Raw genomic sequence first — 24,724 nt, forward strand, 5'->3', positions numbered from 1 at the left:
TAAAGTGTTTCCCTATCCAAAAATGGAAATCGAGTAACGGTACGAGGACCGCGAGGGAAGAATAATCGGTTTAAGATGGGCGAGAGTATTCTAATCTGCTTCTTAATGTTTCTTTATCTGTGCTATAAAAATTGTATATTAGAATTATGAGAAAATAATTCGTCTCGTGTATATTTTTTGGCTAGAAACACGATGTAAATTTGAATAAATAATTGAAAGAGATCAAAGAGATCAGAAGCTGATGTAACTTTGAAACTTATACTTTTCGCTTCTTGCACAAAAATAGAGAAGTGCTGCAGAGACGATTTTCATTTAATAACTTTGTTCTACTAAGTATGGATATAAATTTTATTAAAAATAAACAAATAGATACCGAACAAAGACGCAAGCATTAGCTTATTGGTTTCTACTGACTATTGTATTGAAGTAATGTAAAATTTTATTATTTGAATTAAAAAATTATATTTAATAAATGCAAAAAATATCTTGCATTCTTTTTCTGCTTCTTTCCTTTTTGTAGAAAGTGAGTTACATAATGCTATTAATATTAAATCAAATAAAATATCAACAAATTTATAATAAACCTGAGAATTTTTAAATAAAATTATTATTATTATTATTTGTGAAAGTTTTTATACAAGTCTTAAAATATTTTGAAATTTATACATATATAAAGAATAAAAAAAATTATATCAAGATTATTAATCGGAATAAGTGTACTATCACTGAACGCATACATTGATTGATATATAGTTATAAGTGTACTACTGAAATCAGATTATCAGACTGTCTTTTAATGAATAATACACCAGTACACTAATTCTGAGAGTACCACGTGCAATGTAAAAGAAATATTTTTTCGATTGGTTTTAATAGTAGTAGGGTAGAGCGGGGCTAGTTAAACATAAAGAGAGGTTAAAAGATAAAAAAATATCTTAATAAACAAAACACATACACGGAGAGAATTTTTTCTTAAAATTTACCCTCAAAATCTGATAATTGAGAGATAATGTGTAACCTCGAGGAATTTTACTATACTTTTTAGTAAAATTTACTAAAAGTATAGTGAAATTTACTATGTTTTTAGTACAATTTACTGAAAGTATAGTAACGGTTATATATTAGGTAATTATGTTTATGACTTAATTTACTTGAGTTGACTTAGGAAGGATATTTCATGGTTGGAGTACATTAAATTACTTTGACATTTTGCATTTAACTTCAACTTTTTTCTTACTTATTAAATATATTAAGGATTTATGAATGTTTAATTAAATAAACCCGATAAACCTGATGTGTCCTGTTAAAATAGTTCGTCCTCTACCATTATTGTGTGAAGATTTATAATAGTTTCAATATATAAAAAGTTATCCAGTAATTCCACTGTACCTTATTTCTGAAAATGGTAAAAAGAATTTGCTGTTTGAACGTTACGGCGTTTAATTGAGAAAATAAAATTATACCATCCAGTAATTTAATCTAGTACTTGCCGCCTGAAATCTGCGTTATAAATAGGAAATATTCCGAGACGCGTAAATATAGCAATCCGCGCCACTTCGCGCTCCGAGCCCAACATAACGTTATTACGTTATGTCGTACTCGCAATCAGTTACGCGTAATCACCGCGGGGGTAATAAACGGATGGAACAAATTGTCGCTGCAGTCGCGGTTTCGAGGCGGCGTCTCATCAGTTACTGCTGCATTGAGTTTGCGCGACTAATTGTATGTACGTATAACAACGACGAGGGCGCGTCGCGCGAGCTTACGTTACACGGTACTTATGCGACTTACGTAACTGCTTATATGCTCGAAGTTCCAGTCTCATTCTATCGCGTTTACATTCGAGTAACGCCCTCGGCGAAAGACCCCGTTGTAATTATCGAGAACTTAGATTATCCCGACAACTTGTTAGCTTCCTTCCAGAAAGTCAAGTTCGAAATAGTTATAGCGGTCTTTAGCCTCCTTCTGTAAGTGTCGCAAACTTTGCTTATCCCGAAATTTATACAAACAGTTGTTCATACAATACGCAGAAATAATTTTCTAAATGTGCCGTACAATTTTTGTAGGGCATTTTTTAAGTGTGCCTCAGTAAAACCGGTGGCCGAATAATCTTTGCGAACTGCTCGCTCTCCGGCTCGCGATGGTCGATGCAAATTTTAAGGACGATTAAGGAACCACTTAGGTCTCACTATTAACGACATCGCCGGTGCATCTACGTTCGCATAAGCGACAGGGCGCGCGATATAGAATGTCCCAGCGTCTTTCGCCGGGAGTTGGGATAATTATAGGATGCATAATTCCGCGCGCGCGTTAAGCTTATGTTCATCTGTCATGCTCCGAAAAGGTTCACTGCACTCGGATCTACTGTGGCATCGACTGATGCTACGTCGCGTTCTAACGTGGTTAACGTAAAGAGACACGTTCCTACCTTTCTACCATATACCTATAATTCTTATAATTTATAAGATTTATCCTTTATTATTACGAGAAATCTCAGAAACATTTAAGAAATATAAGTTACGTTTATCGTTTATAAACTAAAAAGCTGTTAAATTGTTTATAAAATTTTGTACTTAATTAATTCTTTAGAATAATTTATTTTTAATATTTAATTTCTTTTACAAGTCACATATATATTTGAACGTGTTATATTATTTAAAGAATGTCTAAATCTCTAAATGTCGTAACTTAATAACTTATTTTTCTTAAAGGATATCATTGGTAAAAATTTTTCGCAATTTTTGAACCCACAATGAATGGCTAAGGAATAGTTTCTATATCGCATAATATGTCATAATACTCATTTGCAAATTGGTTCGAGATCGCGGACTATCAGGACGCAACGCGAGTAGTGTTTCCGCGAGCAGAATGCGTGTGCCGGAAGCGCTTGGCTTTTTGAAGATCGCGAGCGCAGCTAAATAGCCAATTCACCGCTTTGTCGTGGACGAGACCCATGCCACAAGGCGCGTTTCAAATGCAAATACAGGGACTGCCGCGCGCACAAACCGACCGGCTTAACTGCTCCGTCGGTGGCAGTAAAGTTTGAGCCCAATAAAAAGAGGAAAGGCAATTTCCTACTCGCCTCGCGTGGAGTTCACGGAAGCGGAATTTCATAAACATGGAGGAAAAAATGAAGGATGTGTATAAACGGGTAGTTGTACACGAGCCCGTATGATGAAAATTGATATTTGACAAAAAGTCGAGTTCCCCTGCGTGACAAATTTTGAAGAAATTTTGAGAATAATGATCGAATGATATAACCAAAAGAAGGCAAAAAAGATTGATGAAAAAAAGTAAAAAGATTACTACGTATAATAGATCTGTAACGAGTTGCAATTCTCGACTTACATTATTATTTTAAAGATTATTGTTATAACTTTTTGTAATTAAAATAATTATTAAATCACAGAAAATGCAAAATTTTAATGATGTATTATTTTTTAATACTTTGCATTTAAAACACAAATTGAGTGAATTCAGTTATTCCAAAATAATCTTAAATCTTGAAACTTAAATCTTTTAAACATCAAATTTCTCCAAAAATAAGTAACATGGAGTTATGCATATGGAACCTTACGTATCCATTTTATAGAAGGTCAGTGCACACAATTTTTCATTCTCAGAAATTGCGATTCGATATTGATTTGAATAGATGATATATTTGTTTGTTCAATAGTTTCTAACTTTGGCGTTGTCATATTAACGGAAAAATATTCATATCATTCGTATCTCGTGTTTGCACGCAGAGACAAGCTAAACTTTTCCTACATGAATTATTTCGCGTCGTGATAAGTGAAAGGAAATTCGAATGTATTCATATATTTGCGTACTTTTTCTTTGCACTTAATGCAGACTGCAAGTATAAATTGTATAATTATTTATTAAATAGCAAAAATTTACTTCAGAGTAAAGACATTTTGAGACAATAAATCTGTTTTGTTTATCAAATCAATTTTTATGTTATAGTTAAATAACAATTTTTGTACATAAACAATGTTTTATTATAATATTGTTGAACAATAAATTTTCGAATTTTTAATTGCGTTCTTATACTAACACTAATTAATTTTTAATTATTATTATTATTATGAAAAAATTTTCTACTCTGCATGTTAAAATGCTCGTTGAATAAATTTAGATCATAAAAAAATATGTAAACAGCATATATTGTATACGAGGAAATAATAAACAAGCGAGCAAATTAAAACGTGCAGTTTTCAACATACGAGATATGTGAAAACACGGTGCATTTGCGTTTTTTAAATATTATTTCATAGTCAATTTATGACATGGAGAGTTCTCTCTTTTAAAAATAATTTTGTAATATCGCACAGTAAATATTGTAAGCGAATTAAAGGAACGTAATTAAAAATTAATTGGTTGTATGTACGATCAATTTTACCATCGCTTTCAATTTTTTATTTTCTACATTACTAAATTTCACATTCTATTTGAAAAAAAAGACTAACAATAAGTCAAATTAATTTTTGCTAATTTGATTTTGATCCACTTCTGTAATGAGTTGAAATTAAAGAAATGCAAATTACTATCAATGCCATTTGAGGTCTGCGATTCACTGTGTTATATTTATTAGTTTTAAATACATCCATCTTTTTATGTATTATAGATTACAAAATCTTTAATTATAACCTTTTCAATTTATAGCATCAATTTTATTTTGTTGAATATTTTATGAAAAAGAAAGAACATTTAACATTTATTTGCCATGGATAAACTCTTTTCAAAGCATTTAAACATTTTTTTCATCAATATTTGTCATATACTTTCTGCGTAAAAACGTTAAAATTTTCCGATTTCGCATTCTGTTGCAAAATTAATTGCAGTCAGCGGCGCATATAGCTTGTCGGGAAAACTCTGAATCATTGTTCAAGTACTACCTGATGCCAAAATGCAATACAAAATTATTTTCGATGCATTCGATTACATTATCGCAAAACCACTACCAGATCCGTTTGATCTATCGTGTTGTATTATACGGTTCGATCGAAATGATCCATTGCAATGTATTGCGTAGCAACTGTGGACGAAATACCTCTAGATAGGAATAACGTGTTGCTGTCAAATCGGCTTACACGGCTCCGCGTGTACTACACGTATCTAGTATTCGTATTTTCCATCACGAGGGAAAAAAAATTGCAAAACGAAAAAATAAACGTATGACAAGCCGCTCCGAAAGTAGGGATGACGGGCGACATTTTCCTTCATCCCCCGACGACCAAAGAGAATTGGAGTGGAAATGAAATAGCCGAGTTAAAGAGGGTTAATCCATTACGGTTACTGTTAAGGCACGTAATGCACGCTCGCACGCTTGCATAAAAACGTAACGAAGGATGCGCCTATGCACATCGCGTAGAGAATCATTTGACTTTTACAAGCGTGATCGCGATGTGTTTTCTGCTCACTCGAGTTTTTTATTCGCATCCACTACGTACGCAGAATTTTGATACAATGATATGTAACCGTATTCAAAGTCTGAATATTTAATTCATTTAAACAAAACGCCGTGAATAAATGTAAAACGTTTACCAAATATAAAAATTAATTGCTAAAATGACAACGTGTGTGCATATTCTCTATTATATTATTTCAAACCAATAATCATATGTGTTATATAAATTTTCGTGTATCAACGAAGGCAAAATTAATATTATAATTAGAAGAAAAATATTTTGAAAATTAAACTCTACCGTTCACGCTGAAAAATTCGTTATGTAATTCACGCACGGCGGCTCTTTAAACAATGTTTGGTGAATTCATTAAAGTATAAATTAATAATGGATTACATAATTTCTGCGCATACAACTCTGTTCATTCACACAGGCGAATTCATAACGTTGATTTTACACAGATTTTACTCCTCAAGCGCATTTTTTGGTTTTTCTACCCTTGCATTCACGACTGTCAGGTAAACGGAATTTTTACATCACTCGACTTTTGGACGGACATTTCATACTAATCCAAACACTTCGTAAATATTTTTCTCATAAAAATGCAGAGAGTCCTTTGCAAACTATGAGTACACGAAAAATGTACTTTGTATGCATTTAGTAATAACTATGTATAATAACTTCGTTGGACAAAAAAATATGTTAATGATGGAAGTTGCAAAAAGTATGCTTCAACCTAACAAGAAAGTGTCTAATAATGAAAAAAGTAAAATTCCCCGAAAATTCTTTTACATCTGCATATAAAGCTTGTTTTGTGTAATTTGAAAATTTTGTTTTACAGAGTGTCACTGCCGTTCACAAATCGCCTGATTCTACTCTGATGTTTGCTTTCGCATACGAACTCGATTTTCGCCTAACCAAACAGTTAAAGTTCGTTTAAGTTACGACAGGAGTATACTTACTCCCTACACGTATACAATTTCTCGTGTTCAGAATTTTAGAGACATTAAACAAACCCTTCAACATGATATATACTGTATGCCTAATTGTGTTAACACGTACATACAAAAAGCATCTTCGAAAATTCTCTCTCTCTCTTTCTCTCAACTCTCGTTTATGTAAGTCATATAATAATTATAATTTAAGAATTTTTGTTACCATAGCCATAGTAGAACAAATGTATTTATTGTCAATTATTAATTCTGCTACACTTCTTGATATATTAATCATTCTTGTTCAAAATTTCATTCTTGAATACAAAAATTATTGGGTTAAGTAATACAATTTTGTAAAATTGACAATTTAAATTATAGAAAGACTTTTTCTAAATACATTATCAATACAAATTGTTCACTGCCTTTCTAGATTAACAAAGTCTTTTTTGTAATAATCATTATCACATTTTAATCTTACTTCACAGATATATATTACAGCCTTTGAAATTATAATAATATAATTATAATTACATAATTTATTTAAAAAATTTATTAATAATTATATATCATTATTAGACGTAAATAATTATACTATAAATAATTATATATCATTATTAGACATAAATAATTATATTATTTATCTCTAATAAATGATATGTAATTTATCGTTTATTTAATTATACGTTTATGTTTCATATTTAAATTCAACAGGGAAGGGAAATGCTTAAAATAAATATTTAAAGAAAAAAGCTTTAATTTTAAATAATATGCATTTCAATTATTGAAAAGAAAATATTTCAACACATGTTATATCGCTGTGACGAAAAATAATTTGTGTGGCAAAGAGTGAAAAATATTTTATTCATTAATCCAACGTAATTCTTTAAATCCAACATAAAATTGTATATTTTAATGGGCGTATATATATACTTTTTTTATTTTACAGACTCAGACGAAGAGGAAATATTCTGTTTAAAAATGAAAAAAAAAAATTGCGTGTTTCCGCATTTTTCATGTACGAGGTAAAACCACCGTGAGAACGGTTGAAAAACATGCGAAATCAGTGGCTCTCTTATCGTCTTGTCGTCATTTCATCCCTCTTCGTCATTTCGTGGTGGTGTTTGTTTAGCCGCTAAATGGCATCCACCTTCTCTCTTGAATCCTCTTTGCTTTCTCCGCCCCCGTTGCTTTTCGTTTGCTGCGGCAGCGCGCTCTCATTTGTGGATGTTATCTGTGTGCGCGATATCTATGATCATGTGACGGCTTTTAATGCACGCGTTTTAGCTTTCAGCAAAACGTTCAGCATTAATTGCCGGATATAATAATATTCATAACGAAGATGAATACTGTCATACATTTCGCTAAATATTTAAGTATTTCAAAAACGTTAATTTTTCTTGACAACAATGCTTCAAAAACATTTTATATTCTATTTTTGTAAAATATTTAATATGTGCCTGTACACCTTTTTGTAACTAATTGTGATAGAATTGTAATAAAAATCGAATTTTCAGCAATTCGACCTTTTCAAATTGTAAAATAAAAACATTATTTATTTTCATATCGCATATACGTAATGTAAAATTTATACGCAAAGAGTTATTTCAATTTTTCGTATAACATCAAAAAATTAATGTACGCGCGCGTATAATACTGTCTAATGAAATATACGAGTATCTTTCCATCAGCCTTACTTAATTAATTATCAGGAGGAGAGAGAACTTAAGAACGAAAAAGGATAGGGCGCAAAGAGGGTTAATGAGGCTGCTCCCTGTAATAAAATTTCACGCATTTCCATACAAATCAAATCACGAATAAAGAAACTTAAACTTTTATGAGTCCCTTCGTGTACCTCACGTGAAATCTTTGTCGTCAAAGATTTTATTATATATTCCGTTCGCTGATAGCCATATAAGCCGTATTTCTCCACATAATTTGCGTAGACATGCTTTTATTATACACGAGCTTTTTTTTTTGTATTACCGAGGACAGCCACGCCACGTACGCAAGGTCGTCTCTCGGGAATGTCCTTATTACTCTCGACGTCGCCGAGCGCACACTTTCTCTCTCTTTCTCACCCTTCTTTTCCCTACCCGTCCCTGTCTCTTTCGCGTTTGCCTCTTTTTTTTTCAATTTTTCTCCAATCGATGCGACGCGATGCGATCGACCACTTTACCTATCACCGAGCAACGGAAGTAACTTCGACGACTTTTGCGAGACTCCCGAAACATTGTATGGCATCCAAAATCATTTATAAATAAAAAAAAAATTGGGCGTACCATTTGGGCGTGAATTTGATCGATATATTGAAAACGAAAGAAAAAATAAATTTGTCGCAGAACACTGCTGTAATAAAAGTCAAAAAGTGACATGAAAAAATGATCGGCATATTTTAGCAAAAATCGGAAATAACCACAAAACGTAGCTTTTTTAATTTTTTAATTGTAACATTAAAGAAAGATTCTCGGAGCTCATTGCAAAAAAGAGGTTTCCCGTACAGTCTGTTAATCTGTCCATTTATTTGAAATCTGAAATCAGTTGTGTCATATCGACTAATTTGCTGAAAAATGGCGATACATCGATAAAAAATGAGGGCATTATTTCAAGATATTTGTTACTTTGGAGAATCTCCAGGTGGCTCGAGAAACCATATCGTTTTCATAAAGTTCTGCTTGTCATCACTACTACCCCCGTGAGATTCTAGGCAACGTTTCTTGTCGCTAGCGAGCGAGGCCGCATTTGAACTTTGTGATATCGCTCGTATCGATCGTATCCAGCAGCTGGGAAACTTTGTTACCGGCTCTGTCAGCGCGTATCCGTTCCGCGGCGTACGCTAAGGCGACATTATGCCCGATTCATATGCCTCGTCACGTTTCTCCTTTTCTATATGTCCTGCGACCGGCGCGCACGACAGCTTCCTCTTTCTCCCTCGAGTATACCTTCGGCCTCATAGTACTCCACGTTTCTCTCTCTCTTTCTCTTTCTTTTTCTCTCTTTCTCTCTCTGTACGTAGTCCCCGTTTTCTGTCGTATTCTGTGGATACGCGTAGGAGATCGAAATTCAAACGCGGGTATAATAGGGCGATTTCACCTTGAAACGTCGAGTGGAAATTCCCTTTCCGCCGGATATTGCTCGGCGGTCGATTGATCATCTTTTGGAAACGGGGACGCGATTGAAAGCACGACTTTTCCCGATGCCTTGGCTCAAAAGCGTCTGTAACGCGGCTGCTTTAAAGGCTGTTTGCGTCAAGGCAGCAAAGAAAGTCTATGCATTTTATACATATTTCAATGCATGAAATGGGTAGACGCAATTGTTGACGTTTGATCGTTCAATGGTGACGATAGTTGAGTAAAAATCTGGATTTTTTGAATAATATTATGTTACTATGAGATTAACCCTTAAGGTCCAATCATGAATATTTCGTGTCCGATCGACATCTATCCGTATAAAAGTTTTTCGAAATTTCAAAGGTAATTAAACATTTTGTTTTTGTTCCCAAAAAAGGAGATATTTATTGTTTTAAGAACTTTAATGTATGTTGACGAATTCTTAAAGTAATCCGATACCCATGAATGGAATAATAATATAATTTTTTTCTTATTGTAATATAAGAATGAAAAATTATAAATTAAATAAATAATAGATATATTTTGTAGTTCGAGAGATATGTGTTTTGTAATTCGAAGTGTTTATTTCTATTTATCATGTATGTGCGTTTCATGTCGTTTTCCAATTACATATTTAATAATAACATACATCTAAATTAATGATAATTATTATATTTGCATATATCCGAGCGCTATATGATTCGTAATTAACGTAAGATAATTGATACGTGATATTCGTGATGATTATATTACAGGAAATTCCTACGGTAATCCGTCACACGATAATGTTCTCACCTCACATTACGTTACCCCACCGGAGTACAAATTACTACCGCGATTTTTACGACGTTATAATTACGGAAACGCAAGCGCAAGCCCGACTTTAATTTTCATCGCGCGCGTGTCCATTGTCAGCAAACTGCGGGCCATCAGTTTGATTGCATTAATCTCGAAATTGCCACGTTCACCACGTCCGAATGCCATTTGTCGGATGGCGTGTTTATGCACGACGTGTCGCGCGTGATTTAGCTGATATCCAAATCCACATCTCCTTCGCGAGAGTCCTTCCGCCTGAAATATATCATTACCGCGTATTCGTGCTTACGGAGATTCCGGGATGTTCCAAAAATGTCGTCCAGCACAATTTCGAAACGCGCGATATCTCCTTTCCTGACCCGCGCCCCTCTACAATGAAATACCTTCCCGCGCATTCAGATTTACAATATTGAATTAACATACAAGCTGTCGCACATGTACCGCAAAATAACACAAATTCAATAATAATACGATAACAATTGGAGCCCTCGACGGGACATTACGCACAATTCTGTATGCGTGACGTAATTGCATCCCTTGCATTATGCTGCGTAAAACGTTCTGCAATTCATTGTCGTATCGCCGGCAATACGCCACGGAAATTAGCGGAACGCCAACATTAATCTATCTGCCCTGTGAAAATCATGATATCAAACATTAACAAGTCTGACGGCTCTTTTAACAGCGAGTGCTTTCGACGCGCGTTACGCTCCAAATGAATGACACGCTAAAATGAAAGTTCGGTCATTCCCGTTTGCCTTTTATTCGCGCGTGCAGCGTGATCAATATCGGGTAATACATTTTCCGTAGCGCGCGAACTTTTGTGTTAAAGCGATATTGTGAGATTATTGTGAGAAAGCAAAATACTAATGACAATAATGCCATTTGTTTGTAGAAGCGTAATTCGCTCAAATTTAATTAACGCAAGGCACAAATTTTGGCGCGTATGGTTTACGTTAATTAATTCGTGAATCAGTTCAATTGGATCATTTGCAGTAATTGAATGCTGTATCAACTTTCACAACTTATGTGTTAACTTTAATTATAAGATACCAATAAACAGGATGTTTTAATAAAAAATAGGTTATTTTTCAATATCATGTAAAACTTTTGTTTTAAGAATGTTTTGGCTCCACAATATTAGCTAAAAGTTATAATTAAAAAATTGCTTCTTTATTCTCTTTTTTCCTAATCAACGAGAAAGAATTTTGGTTGCAAATACCTCAATTTGGCACTAAAATTAGCTGCAAAGAAAAATTTGACTCGTAATAAATTAAATTTTTAAACAAGTAAATAAATTTAAATAAATTTTTGCACGAATATTTATTTTATATATATGTATATGTAAACTTGATTTAATCCGTAATGTAAACTATATACTAGTAAAATCTTATTAATTTATTAAATTATAGAAAACGCGATTTTATATTGAATAACTTTTAAATAATTAAGAAAATTATACTAAAATTTTGTACAGATACTCAAACATAATAATAAAACAATCTATTGGTTTATTATTAATTATTTTTAAATTAAAATGTGTACAATTTTGCGATAAATATAATAAAAAAATTCCTTCATAAAATTTTTTAATTTTAGGAAGCTAAATAAATATTTAAATATTTGCAAACATGTTTTTGTTCTCAAATCTTCAATTCGCACGGATCTTACATATTTATGTGTTTTATTACAGAGATGTTTCTCTAAAATAGAACCCTGTAACAACAATAATATCTTTTTCGCTCTCGGCGAAGCCCTCACCAAAAGGATTTTGTCCCTTACATCCGTCTTTAAGCGTACTTAAGTATGCGTAGACAACCTCCCCTATGTTACCAGATTAATTTACGTGTTCCTGACGCGCGACCTTTCAGTTTTAGACGTAGGAAACAGTTTTTGACTTAATCATCCCTTGTCACGTTTATCCGGAGAAGCTCAAATCGCCGGGAGACGTATTCATTTAATTAGTTTCACAAGTAAAGTCGATATATATTAATTATCAACTGAAATTAATAATTCATTAAAGTAAAAGAAATTGTTAAGCAGCCCTATATTTAAATATCTTATCGCATGCAAGTTAGATTGGCTCATTTTTATTTCGTTTAAACATAAGATTTTTAGATTCAAGAAATCCGTCACAGGAATTTAACGTGAGTAGTGTATTGATCGTAACGGGGTATAAAACACATTGTTACACGAAACAGTCTCAGATCTAACACGCGTTATACGAAACGCCGAGCAACGAATCACGCGAAGGACACTTTTTCCACTCCAACACTTATTTTACTTTCTTTGCGCACCGATAAACCCGTCGTTGCAAGTTGCCCCCGGCCCCTTTTTTTTTCTTTCCAACAGGCGCGAACAACTCTCCCCGGCGACATCCAACATCTCTCTCTTTTCGTAATAAACATCGGACGGCAGCTATAGGGAAATGGCAAATCGCAGTCGGGGGTCGCGCGTGCATAGGTAACAATGGTTGTCGGTGAACAAAGGAATCTCACTATCAATAGGGACCCCTCCGTCCGTTTGACAATTAACCCCATCGAATTCTCAGTTCCCCGTTTTCTTGAAAATGCGCGCCTCTCACCTCGAAAGGGCTGCTCGCCCTTCGACAATAAAGAAACATTTTTGGCCGGTTTCCAGTTTGAATAAACTGGCGCACGTCGGTTTCCTACGATCGTTTTTTTTACGCCTCTTGATTTGTTCGTTTCTCTCGTCGAAAAACAATTAATCCTACACGGGAAGAACAATTTTCTTAAAGCGTTTAAATATTTAGCTGGATAAAAATGTAAAAATATTTTTAAACCATACAATTATGAGACGCCCAAGCTGGTTGATACAGTGTCAAAACTTTTTGTAGTATTGCATTATGCTTAACTTGTTCCTTTGTAGTTATTAATCGCTTAATAAAATTATTGTAATTTATTCAGATCTGTATTCACGGTTAAACTTTAAATTTTAACTATTTAAGCAAACTCGTTCTTTCCATATAAGGAACATATAGGGAGAAATATTTAGGTAAAACTAATCTTATCGCAAAAGAAGATCAATTTTAGTTCACTAAAATGAATTATTATGTTTAATAACATCAAAACCTTTTGACGTAATTTCATTCATGCTGCTGGAAGAAACGTTTTTGTAAAAAGCTTAGAATATAAGCTTTACTCAGAATCCGCAATCACGGATATATTTGCCAATACATAATATCCTATCTCATATGAGGACAATGGGTTTCGATATCAATAGGCATATACGCAGCCCCTTATCTGTTCGATAATTAACCTCAGGAATACGAGGCTGTTTATCTCGGGCGTGGATTTCACGTAAGTCGATTTATAATAGCGTGTTTTAATTATGCAAAGCTCTATCTTTATTAAAGATCTAATATTAGAGATTTAGTATTACTAGATTACGTGTTACTTGACAATATATCTTCGGAAAGTTTAAAGAGTCTAAACCATATGTTGTTCAGATTTATTGGATCAGTGTAAAAATCTTCACCTCTTTTCCTATAGTTTTTGTCCTTATAGTATGTTAATATTAGATACTATAAATTATACATTAAAAAGATGCTGTAAAAGACATTAAAAATTTCTGAAATGCATCACAAATGTTTCTTAAAGTATTTGTTATTTTTGTTCTTTTTAAAAACTCGTACGTTATAATCACAAATCAACACAAAAATATTAATTTATTAATACAAAAAACAGAAAATAACTATAAATAAATCGAATTATATTTGTTATAAATAATTTTTTACACCATCTTTCCAATAATATATAATTCACGTTAGTATCTGTTAATGTTGATACAATAGAGTGACGATATCTGTTCAAAAAGGGCCAATAATGACTTATTCAATATATTGTGAAACTCATTTAGAATTTTCTGATATTACCTGTGCATCTGCGAGGATGCGCCGCATCAAGGCCAAGGTGGGGTGCGTTGTGAGGTCATCTTGAAGAGCAAGCGCCTCGCCTTCCTTGTTCAAACGATTCAAACTCTTCAGAGCTGCAATTAGAAAAAAAAACAATTGCAAATGCACTAATTGTAAGATGCAAAAACTTATTATTGCGCATCTGCATACAGTTCATAGGAAAGAAACTTTAACAGAGGAAGATCATCAATACTAACATATTTCACTTTTTGTTTTTGGATAATACATCTTAAAAGCTCAAAGTTTTGAAAACATAAATTGTATATAAATTAGAAAATGCTTTTTATCAGACGTAGATGTAGTACAGCTTTTATAATACATTATTAATATTTTGTAATTATGTATAATTAATGTTTTTGTAACTAGAACACACATCTGAGAAATGCCCAAAATTGACATTGGACAATAATGACAAAATTCAGATACGGTCTCAAATAGAGAAGTCGACTATAACAAAATAAATTAATATACTCTCTCTAAGATAATTTTATATAGAAAAAAATGTATAAATTGTGAGTTTTTAATTATTGAAGCAGCTCATATTTTTATTAACATTAATATAGCATTATGTTTAGTTTCCCAAGAATAAAGGGGTGCCGCTTTTGGAGACCTATGCTATTGGTGATCTTTTTCTAATACGTTCCTCTTAGAAACTTTCGACAAAAAGAAATTTTCGCATCGACATTACAGTGTTTTACAATTCATTTAAGACTCGTAACATGCGATTTGGCGGCAAGTGGCCGAGCTTTGCGGAAATTGTTGGCACGTAAAGGGTACACGGCGGGTATGTGCGCCATTGCGTCGCGCTAAGCCTTTCATCCGAGACATGCGAGGAGTCGGAGAATTCCCGAACCCGGACCCACCAAGATGGCCGGTCTCCCGGCTCGTTCGTCTCGTATTATCTTCACCCGACCGGCGGTTCGAACGGGTGGGATAATTGAATTCCCGTGGTAGTCGGTGGTCGTGGCGCGAAGGTGGAAAGGCCCGGGGGTTGCCAAACTGTTATCGACAAGTTCGTGAGAGGAGCTCGTTTCGCAAAGGTGGCCCGAAGTAAGCTCGGGATAGACACGCGCCTTCAACGCTCCCACGCGCAGAAGCTACGATACAGCCTTGGTAAAGCCTTTAAAAGAGGTACGTGATGTATTGTGCCATTTTATATATTTTCGAACCTACATAAAATTATACAAGTTTGAGCTTATATGCCGCGTCTGCGTTACGCAACTCAAGCTTAACAGAAGTGACAGGATAATTTTGTGTTTCTAAGGTTTCCATTGCTTTTATAAAACCGCCATCATCAAAGGAAAACACATTCTAATAAAAAATAAGCCTTCTCTGCAGAGATAGAAGAGAGAGAGAGAGAGAGGGAGAGAGAGAGAGAGAGAGAGAGAGAGAGAGAGAAAGAGAGTAGCAGCAATAGAATTATAATACACTCCGAAACTCTCCGTGCAAGCTTAAACGCAAATTTAGCGAGATGCATATGTAGCTGGCGATGCGATGTTGGCTTTGATGTGGCGTAAGCAAAATTCGAGATGGATTCGTAACCGCACGATGGAGGTAACCATTATAACAGTTCTCATTAAAAATGTATTTTAACTTCAAGTGAGATTGAGATACGCGCAGTGTGCAGGAAATTCAGGAAAACCTAGACAGACATTAAATTTTAAATGCCTATATTAATTGACTTTAGCTATCTAAATTGAGAAATTATTATAATAAATGTAATATCTCAAATAATTATTGTAGTTCAGTTACTAGGCAACCAAGAACCATTAGGTCCACAAAACATTAGTTTCTCGCAGTATGACGCTTTGTCGAGAAACACATAACATGTATGTATATCTTGATAATTTTTCATTTCTGTTTAAATATTATTATCAACAAACAAATATTGTTTATACATATAACATAAAACACTAAAAAGCGAACATAAATTTCTTCATAATGCTCGTTATACATATATTGAGCCTATTTATAATGGATCATGGTTTTTTTAATTGTATCAAAATGTTTATGTTAATATTTACTATATTTTCAAATATTTCTAAAAATCTTTTAAATTTGTATATAAATATTTTTTAGTGTAGTTTAGTTCGTAATTTAGAAAAGCTACAGAAACTTACGGATTTTATTATGAAAATAGACAATACTTAATCAAAATTTTTTATTACACTGCTTTGCGCTCGTATTTCTTTTATAATTTATATAATATTTTTAATGATAATTTTACTTATTTATTCTATGTTCTTAATAATTATTTATACGTCTTATGTTTCTTTAATTGATCAGTAATTTACAGATAAATTATGATGTAAATGTATCATCCAATATTTTTACAATAATCAAAAAATTGTCATAAGTATCATAAACAAGTATTTACAATATTCTGTAAAATATACATTTTTATTTTAAACACGAAACATAATATTGGCCAAAAATATCTTAAAATCCTAAACTGTGTGGTGGCGCGCGACGAAACACAGTTTTCAAATTTGCACGATTAATGCTACATTAAGCAGTTCAAAAACCGCCTGTTTAAAATCTCACGAATTTATCGGAAAATATATGAAATCAGTTAAAGCCGATCGTGGGCTACGTGAGAGCGTTATAATTGCATTAACGGCGCGTTTTGCATTGCAACTGCTACTTGGTGATAATTTAATGATGTTTATTGGTAATTCAATTTTAATCGCGCGTACGATTTTTCATACGAACGCGCGCTAATGGACGTTTTGAAGTTTAATTCAAACACGAAACAAGCTTGCTGCTTTAGCACGTAATCGCGACGGAGACGGCATGGCACTCGGAGACGAGTCTGATGCGATTACAGTATTATTTGTTGTGCCAAAGTTGCATTGAAATGCAATTAAACTGTTTGTACCAGAGCGCCGGAAGATTCTGGACTACGCCAAAGAAATGTGTTTTATTGACAAGTCTTGTTTGTCGAATAGAAGTCTCCCTTGTCGATAAGATACGAATCCTAGATTATCAAACGTCTCTCAAGCAGATCCTCGGGTGATTGATAAATCCTTGAATCTCAGATTATCGCATCGTCTTCACTATAAGTTAAAAAAAAATAAGAGATAGGAAGATTTGAGAAACTTCTAATATGTATAGTAATTGCTTGAACATGAGTTACTCAAGTTTGTAGCAAAAAGATTAATAAAAATGCTTAAACTTTTCTATAGAAGCATTAGTGTTACACATTTGTAATGTTCACTTTGCACACCTACTTAAATGTAAGTTATCCTTAAATTCGGAATGTAAATTTGGGATGCAATAATTAGTTGTTAAGTTTTTTAATTGAGTCTCTAAGTTTAGTAATAAAATAATTTATTTATATAAAAATGAGAATAGAAGTGTTCACATAAGTGTATAATATTAAAATATAATAATCTTTTTACCAAAAAGACATCAAATAAATATTAAAAAATTTTTTTTAAATTAAATATCAATCGATGTTTACCTACGGAAGACTTTTAAATAAAATCTATCAAAAAATTTTTTGATGTTAATGAGACGATGCAACTTCTGAATGGTTAAATTACAATTCAAAATGTATCCATAAATATAGAAACAAAAATATTGCATAATTTTGACATTATACATTTACGAGTTAGAAGAAAGAAAATGCTAGAAGAAGAAAGGATTAGCGATCTTTTCGATTTCGATTAAGCGGTTTGCAATATACTGTCAGCTCAGATTTCTGTCTGTTATCTTTAAATCGATTGACGAACAGACGAGAGGAAAAAAAACACGCTCGAACGGGTAGATCAGTAAAGATTCCCTTTCCTTCGCAGAAGCCTGATCTCGAGATTGTAGCGATTCTTCAAACACAGCAGGAAGCACTCTCACATCAGAAACGTCGAGCATCCTTACTGAATAATCTCGCGATCGTTACTACCCTAATCAAAAGAAGGAAGCTCGGTAGTGCTTCGTGCTGGAGATTCTCGATTAAACAGTTGCATACTTCCGCATTAAAGATTAACTATAATCGTTTGTAGCACGCTTTTCACAGAGTAACTTTATACAAAAAGTATTCACGAAATTTTCACGAGCGCGGATTAAAAAAATTATTTATTTTCTTTTTAATTGAGAAAACACACACAAAATAAATTGTAAAATATTTAACTGACATTTTGGAAAAAAAATCATCTCTAAAGGAAAAAAAAACTTTGTTCATTAGAGTTTTAAATGTACGCGTCATCTCGAATCATTAAATCATAAAGTAGCATCAAACTGACTCGGTTTGCGTTGCATAAATTTCCAAAACTCGGTGGGCGCACAACGAATCAGCTCGTCGACACCAGCTACCGAAACGATAAATCTCGCGTGCGACGCGAGGCGAAAAACGTGCTCTCTCGAAAGTAGGCGAGCTACGTTGAAATATTCCGCGCGATGTCGATACGACGTCGGGTCGTGTCCCGCTTCGTTGCGCCTACAGTCTCACGGGTTTGCTGCAGTGCAGGTACGATACCCCCAAAAAGTAACCAAAACTAAATTTTAAACATTGATGTAAAATTAAAATTTTATAAAACAGAGACATGTGAAAGCACTTATTTCTAGAATTATATGTGGATAAAATAATTAGTATACTATATATTTAATAAAAATAGAAAGTGAAAAATTGGTAGAATTAATATCCTTAACTTAATTCCGTAAAATATTTTTCATCTGTTTAGATGAGAAAAACAAAATTGTGAGCACTAAAAGGTTACAATATGAATATAACATTTTAATATTAAATTGGTATCACGTAATATTTTAATTTTACGCTTGTACTACTATTTTTGGCTCTGCAAAGCTTCATGATTATTTGAAAAAGGATAATACTATTGCATTCTCTGTCCTTTAGTTGACCTGCACTTTTTTGGATTTTTTCATCAATTATTAAGTAATCTTCTATTAAATAAAGAACGTCTCATGTTAATAAATGCATCTAAATATCTCAAGCACTATACAAATCATTGAGATTCGTTTTTCTCAAATTACATATTCTCAAGAGAGATATATTTTGATTTAAAAAGTTGATGTCAGAACGTGATGTAAGAACGTTATGATTAAATAAAATTTAATGTTATTTTTAATCCATTAAGGTTTATAGCTAAATTAGTAAGACTAGCGAAAATGTATGTAGTTAAAAATATAACTAAAACACACAAAAATATTTATGATATAAAAAGGATATTGCAAAAATCACTCGTGCAACAAACTGTTATAAACAAGTTACTATATTTAATAAGTTACTAAATTGGTTATAGAGAGAAATTGATTACGCTAATCAATTCTGCGGGAAAAATTGCAAAAAAATGTATAATTTTTTGTCATATTGTGCTCTTTGATTGAAAAAAGAAAATTGTGGATTATTAAAATTCATTTAAGCTTATGAAGTTAATGATAAGATAACCTTTTTTGTAACTTATTAACTGCCGTAACCGTAGTTTTTCTTTACAGTCAATATTTAATAATCTGTTTATAACAGATCCTTGCATATCTGCCATCATAACTGCCATTTTGAATTTTGTTGTCATATTTCATCAGCGACTTCAAAAACCCCTTTACAGGCGTTCCCATATCCGTAAAAAGGTTAATTCAGAAGTTTATAACTATGATACAAGATATAGGTCTCCAGCTCACTGTGTAGCAATGTACGCGCTCCTCAAAGTGCACGACCATCCAGGTCGGAGGTATATAGGTCTACTGCAAACACGGAGAGAAGTAGATACGCCTCCGTCGTTTCCTCGGCGCAGCGGGGGGGAGGGGGTTACGGGATCGCACTGATATACGGCGCGCGTATACTGACATTATGCGCCTCCCGTGTGCCGGAAGCGAGATTCTTTACGAGCTTTTACACCGACTCGGAACTATCGGGGTCGTGCAACTGGCTAATGCGAAACAGGAGCCCCTTTATGGCGTTTCGGGGCGGATAAAGCGATACTCGATAACGCTCCGTTTTTGGAACGGCAAAGGGATGCTTCCACGATGAGGAGGAACGTCAGTTCAGGCATTTCCCGGCAACGCCTGGAATTATGTATACGTCGAAGGAATCGAGCGCCCGTGAATACGTCCCGGCTATCGGGCAGCAGTGGAGCGCGTCGACGGTTACGCCGGCGTTGTATTTACATAATGCATTATGGTAATAAAGCTAAGATTTCGCGTGCGCGTTTAAAATGCAGCGCGGCGGCTGCAGATCATAACCGCGACACGTATCATTCCGACTTGCGGAACAACCGAGACGTGCGTGCGTGTGCGTGTGCGTTGCACGACCCTTTGGATCCGCTATATCTAATCCACGTCTCGCAATTCCAACTTTCTCGACGCTCGTCGTCGTCGGGAGAAAATGAATGACACTGGTCTGACAAGCAATGAAAGTTGAACCGCGGGAGCGCGGAGCAAGCATAAATCTCGCCGGAAAATTAACGATCGTTTGAATTGACAAGATTCAGCTTGTATGTCGGCGAGAGTCCACGTCGTTCTTCTTGCGAGATTCAAAAAATTATTACTTCCCCCTTTTTTTTAACGATATATCGCGCGTTAACGCCCGGAGCGCTATCTCGTTTAACAGCGAACGAAAATTTTAACGACCGCGCGGAATCGTATTCTGATTGCGCGATGCGCATCTTAATGCAGCCCGATGTATCGCAACGACGTACCCCTCCTCCCTCCCCGAAATCCCCGGGACACGGGTACCGGAATTACCTTGTGCTTAATATATACTATATATATATCCGGCAGAGCGCGCAGTTTACCGGTATGACTTCCGTACACGGGGCGCTGGAAACAGGATTAATGGATTAGCGATGTTTTGAATTACAAGCGAAGTGTAAGCGGGGCAAATATTCTCTCTCTCCAATTAGAGCGGAATTCTACGGTAGCGCGGTAGAAGCTTCGAGTTACGGCGGAATCGGCGCACCTGCAGGAGCCCCCGAGAGCCCGTCAGAGTGAGGATCCTTTATAAATGTAGACTACTCCGCCGCGCACGCTCGTAAAACGGTAGATCATTCATGTTACGTAAGATGCGAATCTGTCGCCTAAATATTAAGAAAGAGAGGAAACAGATGAAATAGAACGCGTTACTTTAAATTCAACGATAAATTTAATATTAGACCGATATGTGAATAGTACATGCCAAGAAAAAGTATGATTTTTTAGCATTTTCATATCAATTATTAAGTACATTCTTAAGTTAAATTGAAAAAAATCTCAATGCTCTCGAATGTATTTTCTATACTTCTTCTTCTTCCTTCGTATCGATACACGCTGTGCTGTCCCAATCGGAGATATACCGAGGTCGAGGCACGCCGCAACAAGGAATAATCTGATGTATGGCGGTTTGCGGCGATGTTACAGTGTCTATTCAGCGGGATTCTTTATGGTTTATTATCCGCTTTGGAAAACGTATCGAACCCGCCGCGAGAAATGCATGTAGCACTGACCGGAGTAGACACGAGCGATATATACATAGCAATAAAAGTCATAACCCAAGATGTGGATGCATCACATATGTATACATACGAAGTGTCGCAACGCGTTACCATCAGACCACGCGATCCAAGCCAGAAGGATGGAGCCTCGTGCTAAAAGCGACATACTTGACGAGGCTCTATACGCGTTAAATATAAATATAAAATAATAGATTAAGCTGTAATTAATAAACCGTAAGGTTGCACGAATACGTCGGAACGCGGAACAACCGTGTGTGTTTTGCCCGCGAGTTTGATTGATGCCATTTCCAAGATAAGCCCGTAAGTGCCTTGAATTTCCGGCGGAAACTTGGCACGGCGGACACACCGAAGGCTCGAAACCTAGCACGATGTTTATCTTCCCAAGCACCAAGGTACCCGCGTGTAACACCACAACCTGCCCAGTGAGTGACCAGTAGCTGTCGTCGGACTCACCTTCCTCGTAGGGCTGCGCACGTTTCGCGAACGCCCTCGAGAAAACGCCGCCGCGCGGCTTCGAGGCGTCCACGCCGTTTTCGACGGCCGCGCTCATTTTCGCGAGTGGTTCTTCACCGAGCGTGTGCCTGCCGTGGACGTATCTGAAATTGACACATTACACACGAAACGTTTCTCATGAACAACTATTGGAAAACGGTTATCGAAGCTCTTCGACATTCGGTCCCAAATCAAAACTATTCCATGCGCCAGTCGAATATTGAATTTTATTCCAGGGCGAAAAACTCAAATATATCGCGGATTAATGTGCGTTTAATATATATAGAGGACAGATATAATAAAAAAAAAAAAAAATAATAACGGGAGAAAAAAGTATTCGCGAGCAAAACAATTTTCCGCGAAACAGTTGACTGTCAGGTTAAGCGGCTTTTCCTGCCTTTGTTCCTCTGAAAGATATATATGGATTACACAGCGGTGCGATGTGGATTTATGTGTAATCTCATTAACCTTTCGTGATTAGTGCATTAACGTAAGACCCCCAATTTACTGGCGGCGCTTGTCGAATGCATAATACAAGTGCGGTTTTCACGCCGCCGAGCGAGTATAATGGTAAAGTTGTAAGGCGCACCGTCAATGTGTTAATTAATGTAATTTATACGGCTCTCTCTAGCATCTGATGCCGCGTAAAAGTCAGTCTAAGTCAGTAACTCGTGCTAGAACAACTCGCGCGCTATAGAGAGACCGTCGTCGCAGCTGCCACCCACGCTCACACGACGTTAATTTGTGTGCTGCAATTAGAATCTCTCTCTCTCTCTCTCTCTCTCTCTCTCTCTCTCTCTCTCTTTAATTAAATGTAGATTGTCTGATTACCGGTTGGCAGGGCTTATAAATAGAGAGACGCCGCCGATTTTTTATCGATCGGAGAGAAGGACACTACCGTCGTGAATAATTACATTCTTTTACGTCGTTATCTCTATTTAATTCAGAAGAATTAACAATTTAATATTTGGACGCGCGGTACGCGATTTCGCAAGGTAGAGGACAGGGATAAAACGAGTTCCCCACCAAAGTTCATTTCAACTCGCTAAACTTTGGGACACTCATACCTAGAATGCGTATCAACACTCACTACGAGAAGCTGCATTATCATAGAGGAACTGTCCTCGCAAGCGTGCTGTTTACATAACGCAGCGCCGCGAGCACGAAAGACCCTCGTTACTCGCCTCGGGGATGACGCCATTATACGGAAAGTCCGTATTGGCGGCTGACGCGCAAACGACGAGCATATAATAATAACGTGCACCGTTCGCCGTCGATACTCACCCCGAAAACGCCGTGGCGCGGCACCCCACAACATTACACGTCACCCTGTGCACACATACACACACGCGTATCGTCACCCCTCTTGTCGCCTTGAGACCCGCCGTCATTCGATCGTCATAATTTATCATTACGCATGGGGAAAGACGCGCTCGATAAATCCACGCCGTGTTCAACCGCGTTACCATTGATTTATGCACTGTGACGTTGGCGCGGCCGTAAAGGGAGATCTATCGCTCGCCCTTTACCGCGTCACGACATTAGAAATCAACCCTCTCGCGCGAGCACGTCGGAGACCCGATGGAAAAAAAATGTCAACTTTTCATTTCGTACGTGACCCTTCCGGTTGTGAAATGTCCGGCGCGATACGATCGTCATACATGAAACAACGTGCAGTGACAAATAATCCGGCGAGCGTGTAAAACGCTCGCCGGTGGTCTGAAATTCGAGGGGCTGGTTTCGATTAATTATTCAGACGTAGCGACACATTTAGTACATTCTGTTAATTATGTAATGCCCTTTTTTTTGTGAATTTATTTCCGTCGATTTCGAGTCCAAGTTCGCTATTTCACGACGAGCCATGTTAAAGGATTCAGTAGTTTGCAATTTTATTGCGGAGTTTAACTTAGATTATGCGATTTAGACTATTTTTGCATAGCAATGCTCCAATCTGAATAAATTCGCGTGCTTCACTGTAAACGAGCGATCAAACGTTCGCCATTTCAATTTCTGCTCGTCGCGCTCTCGAATGAATGCGCTCTCACATTTAGTGCGGTGCTCGGCGATAGCACGTAACGATACGGTTAAACAATTTCGTTTGTTTCATTGCTCTGCATTCACACTCGATTTAGCGTCGTATTTTACTGTAACAATAAGCGCTACTATCTGATTCCGAGACATTTTTCATTTATATTTAGTAAAAAATGAAAAAACTTTCCTACAGACATTTTATGTTGTACTTTGGAAATTAAGAATTGAAAACAAATTGATAATAATAAATAACACTGGACCGTTATGTCAAAACTAAATATTGTAATTTAGCGTTGCGTTCTCCTCTAGTCATTGTTGTCTAATTCCAAGATTTTTACATTTAATAAAAAACAAAAAACTGTTTTTCTACAGGTATTTTATATTGTACTTTATAAATGTTAAAAATCCAAAACAAATAACAAATAATTATAATAAATAAGATTAATTCGACGTGTAAAAAACAAATTATTGTAGAATTGTATCCTCTCTCTCTCTCTCTCTCAACCAATGAACAAATAAAAAATTTACGATACATATAATAAATTAAAATTTTTAATAA

The 24,724-nt window shown here is 35.3% G+C and overlaps 1 protein-coding gene across 9 annotated transcripts in view; it reads right to left on the reverse strand.

Moving 5' to 3' along the window:
* LOC105837405 (kazrin) overlaps positions 1-24,724 on the reverse strand; it is a 93,260-nt gene that overhangs the window by 45,971 nt on the left and 22,565 nt on the right. For all 9 annotated transcript variants that reach the window (XM_036283155.1, XM_036283156.1, XM_036283160.1 and 6 more), the window contains 2 exons: positions 22,096-22,238; positions 14,162-14,274 (listed from right to left, as the gene is read on the reverse strand). In XM_036283155.1, the coding sequence (XP_036139048.1) occupies positions 14,162-14,274; positions 22,096-22,192 (210 nt within the window). In that variant the 5' untranslated portion in view covers positions 22,193-22,238. The remainder of the gene's footprint in view (positions 1-14,161; positions 14,275-22,095; positions 22,239-24,724) is intronic.

This window comes from Monomorium pharaonis, chromosome 2 (genome assembly GCF_013373865.1).
Source record: "Monomorium pharaonis isolate MP-MQ-018 chromosome 2, ASM1337386v2, whole genome shotgun sequence".
Classification (NCBI taxonomy): Eukaryota; Metazoa; Arthropoda; class Insecta; order Hymenoptera; family Formicidae; genus Monomorium; species Monomorium pharaonis.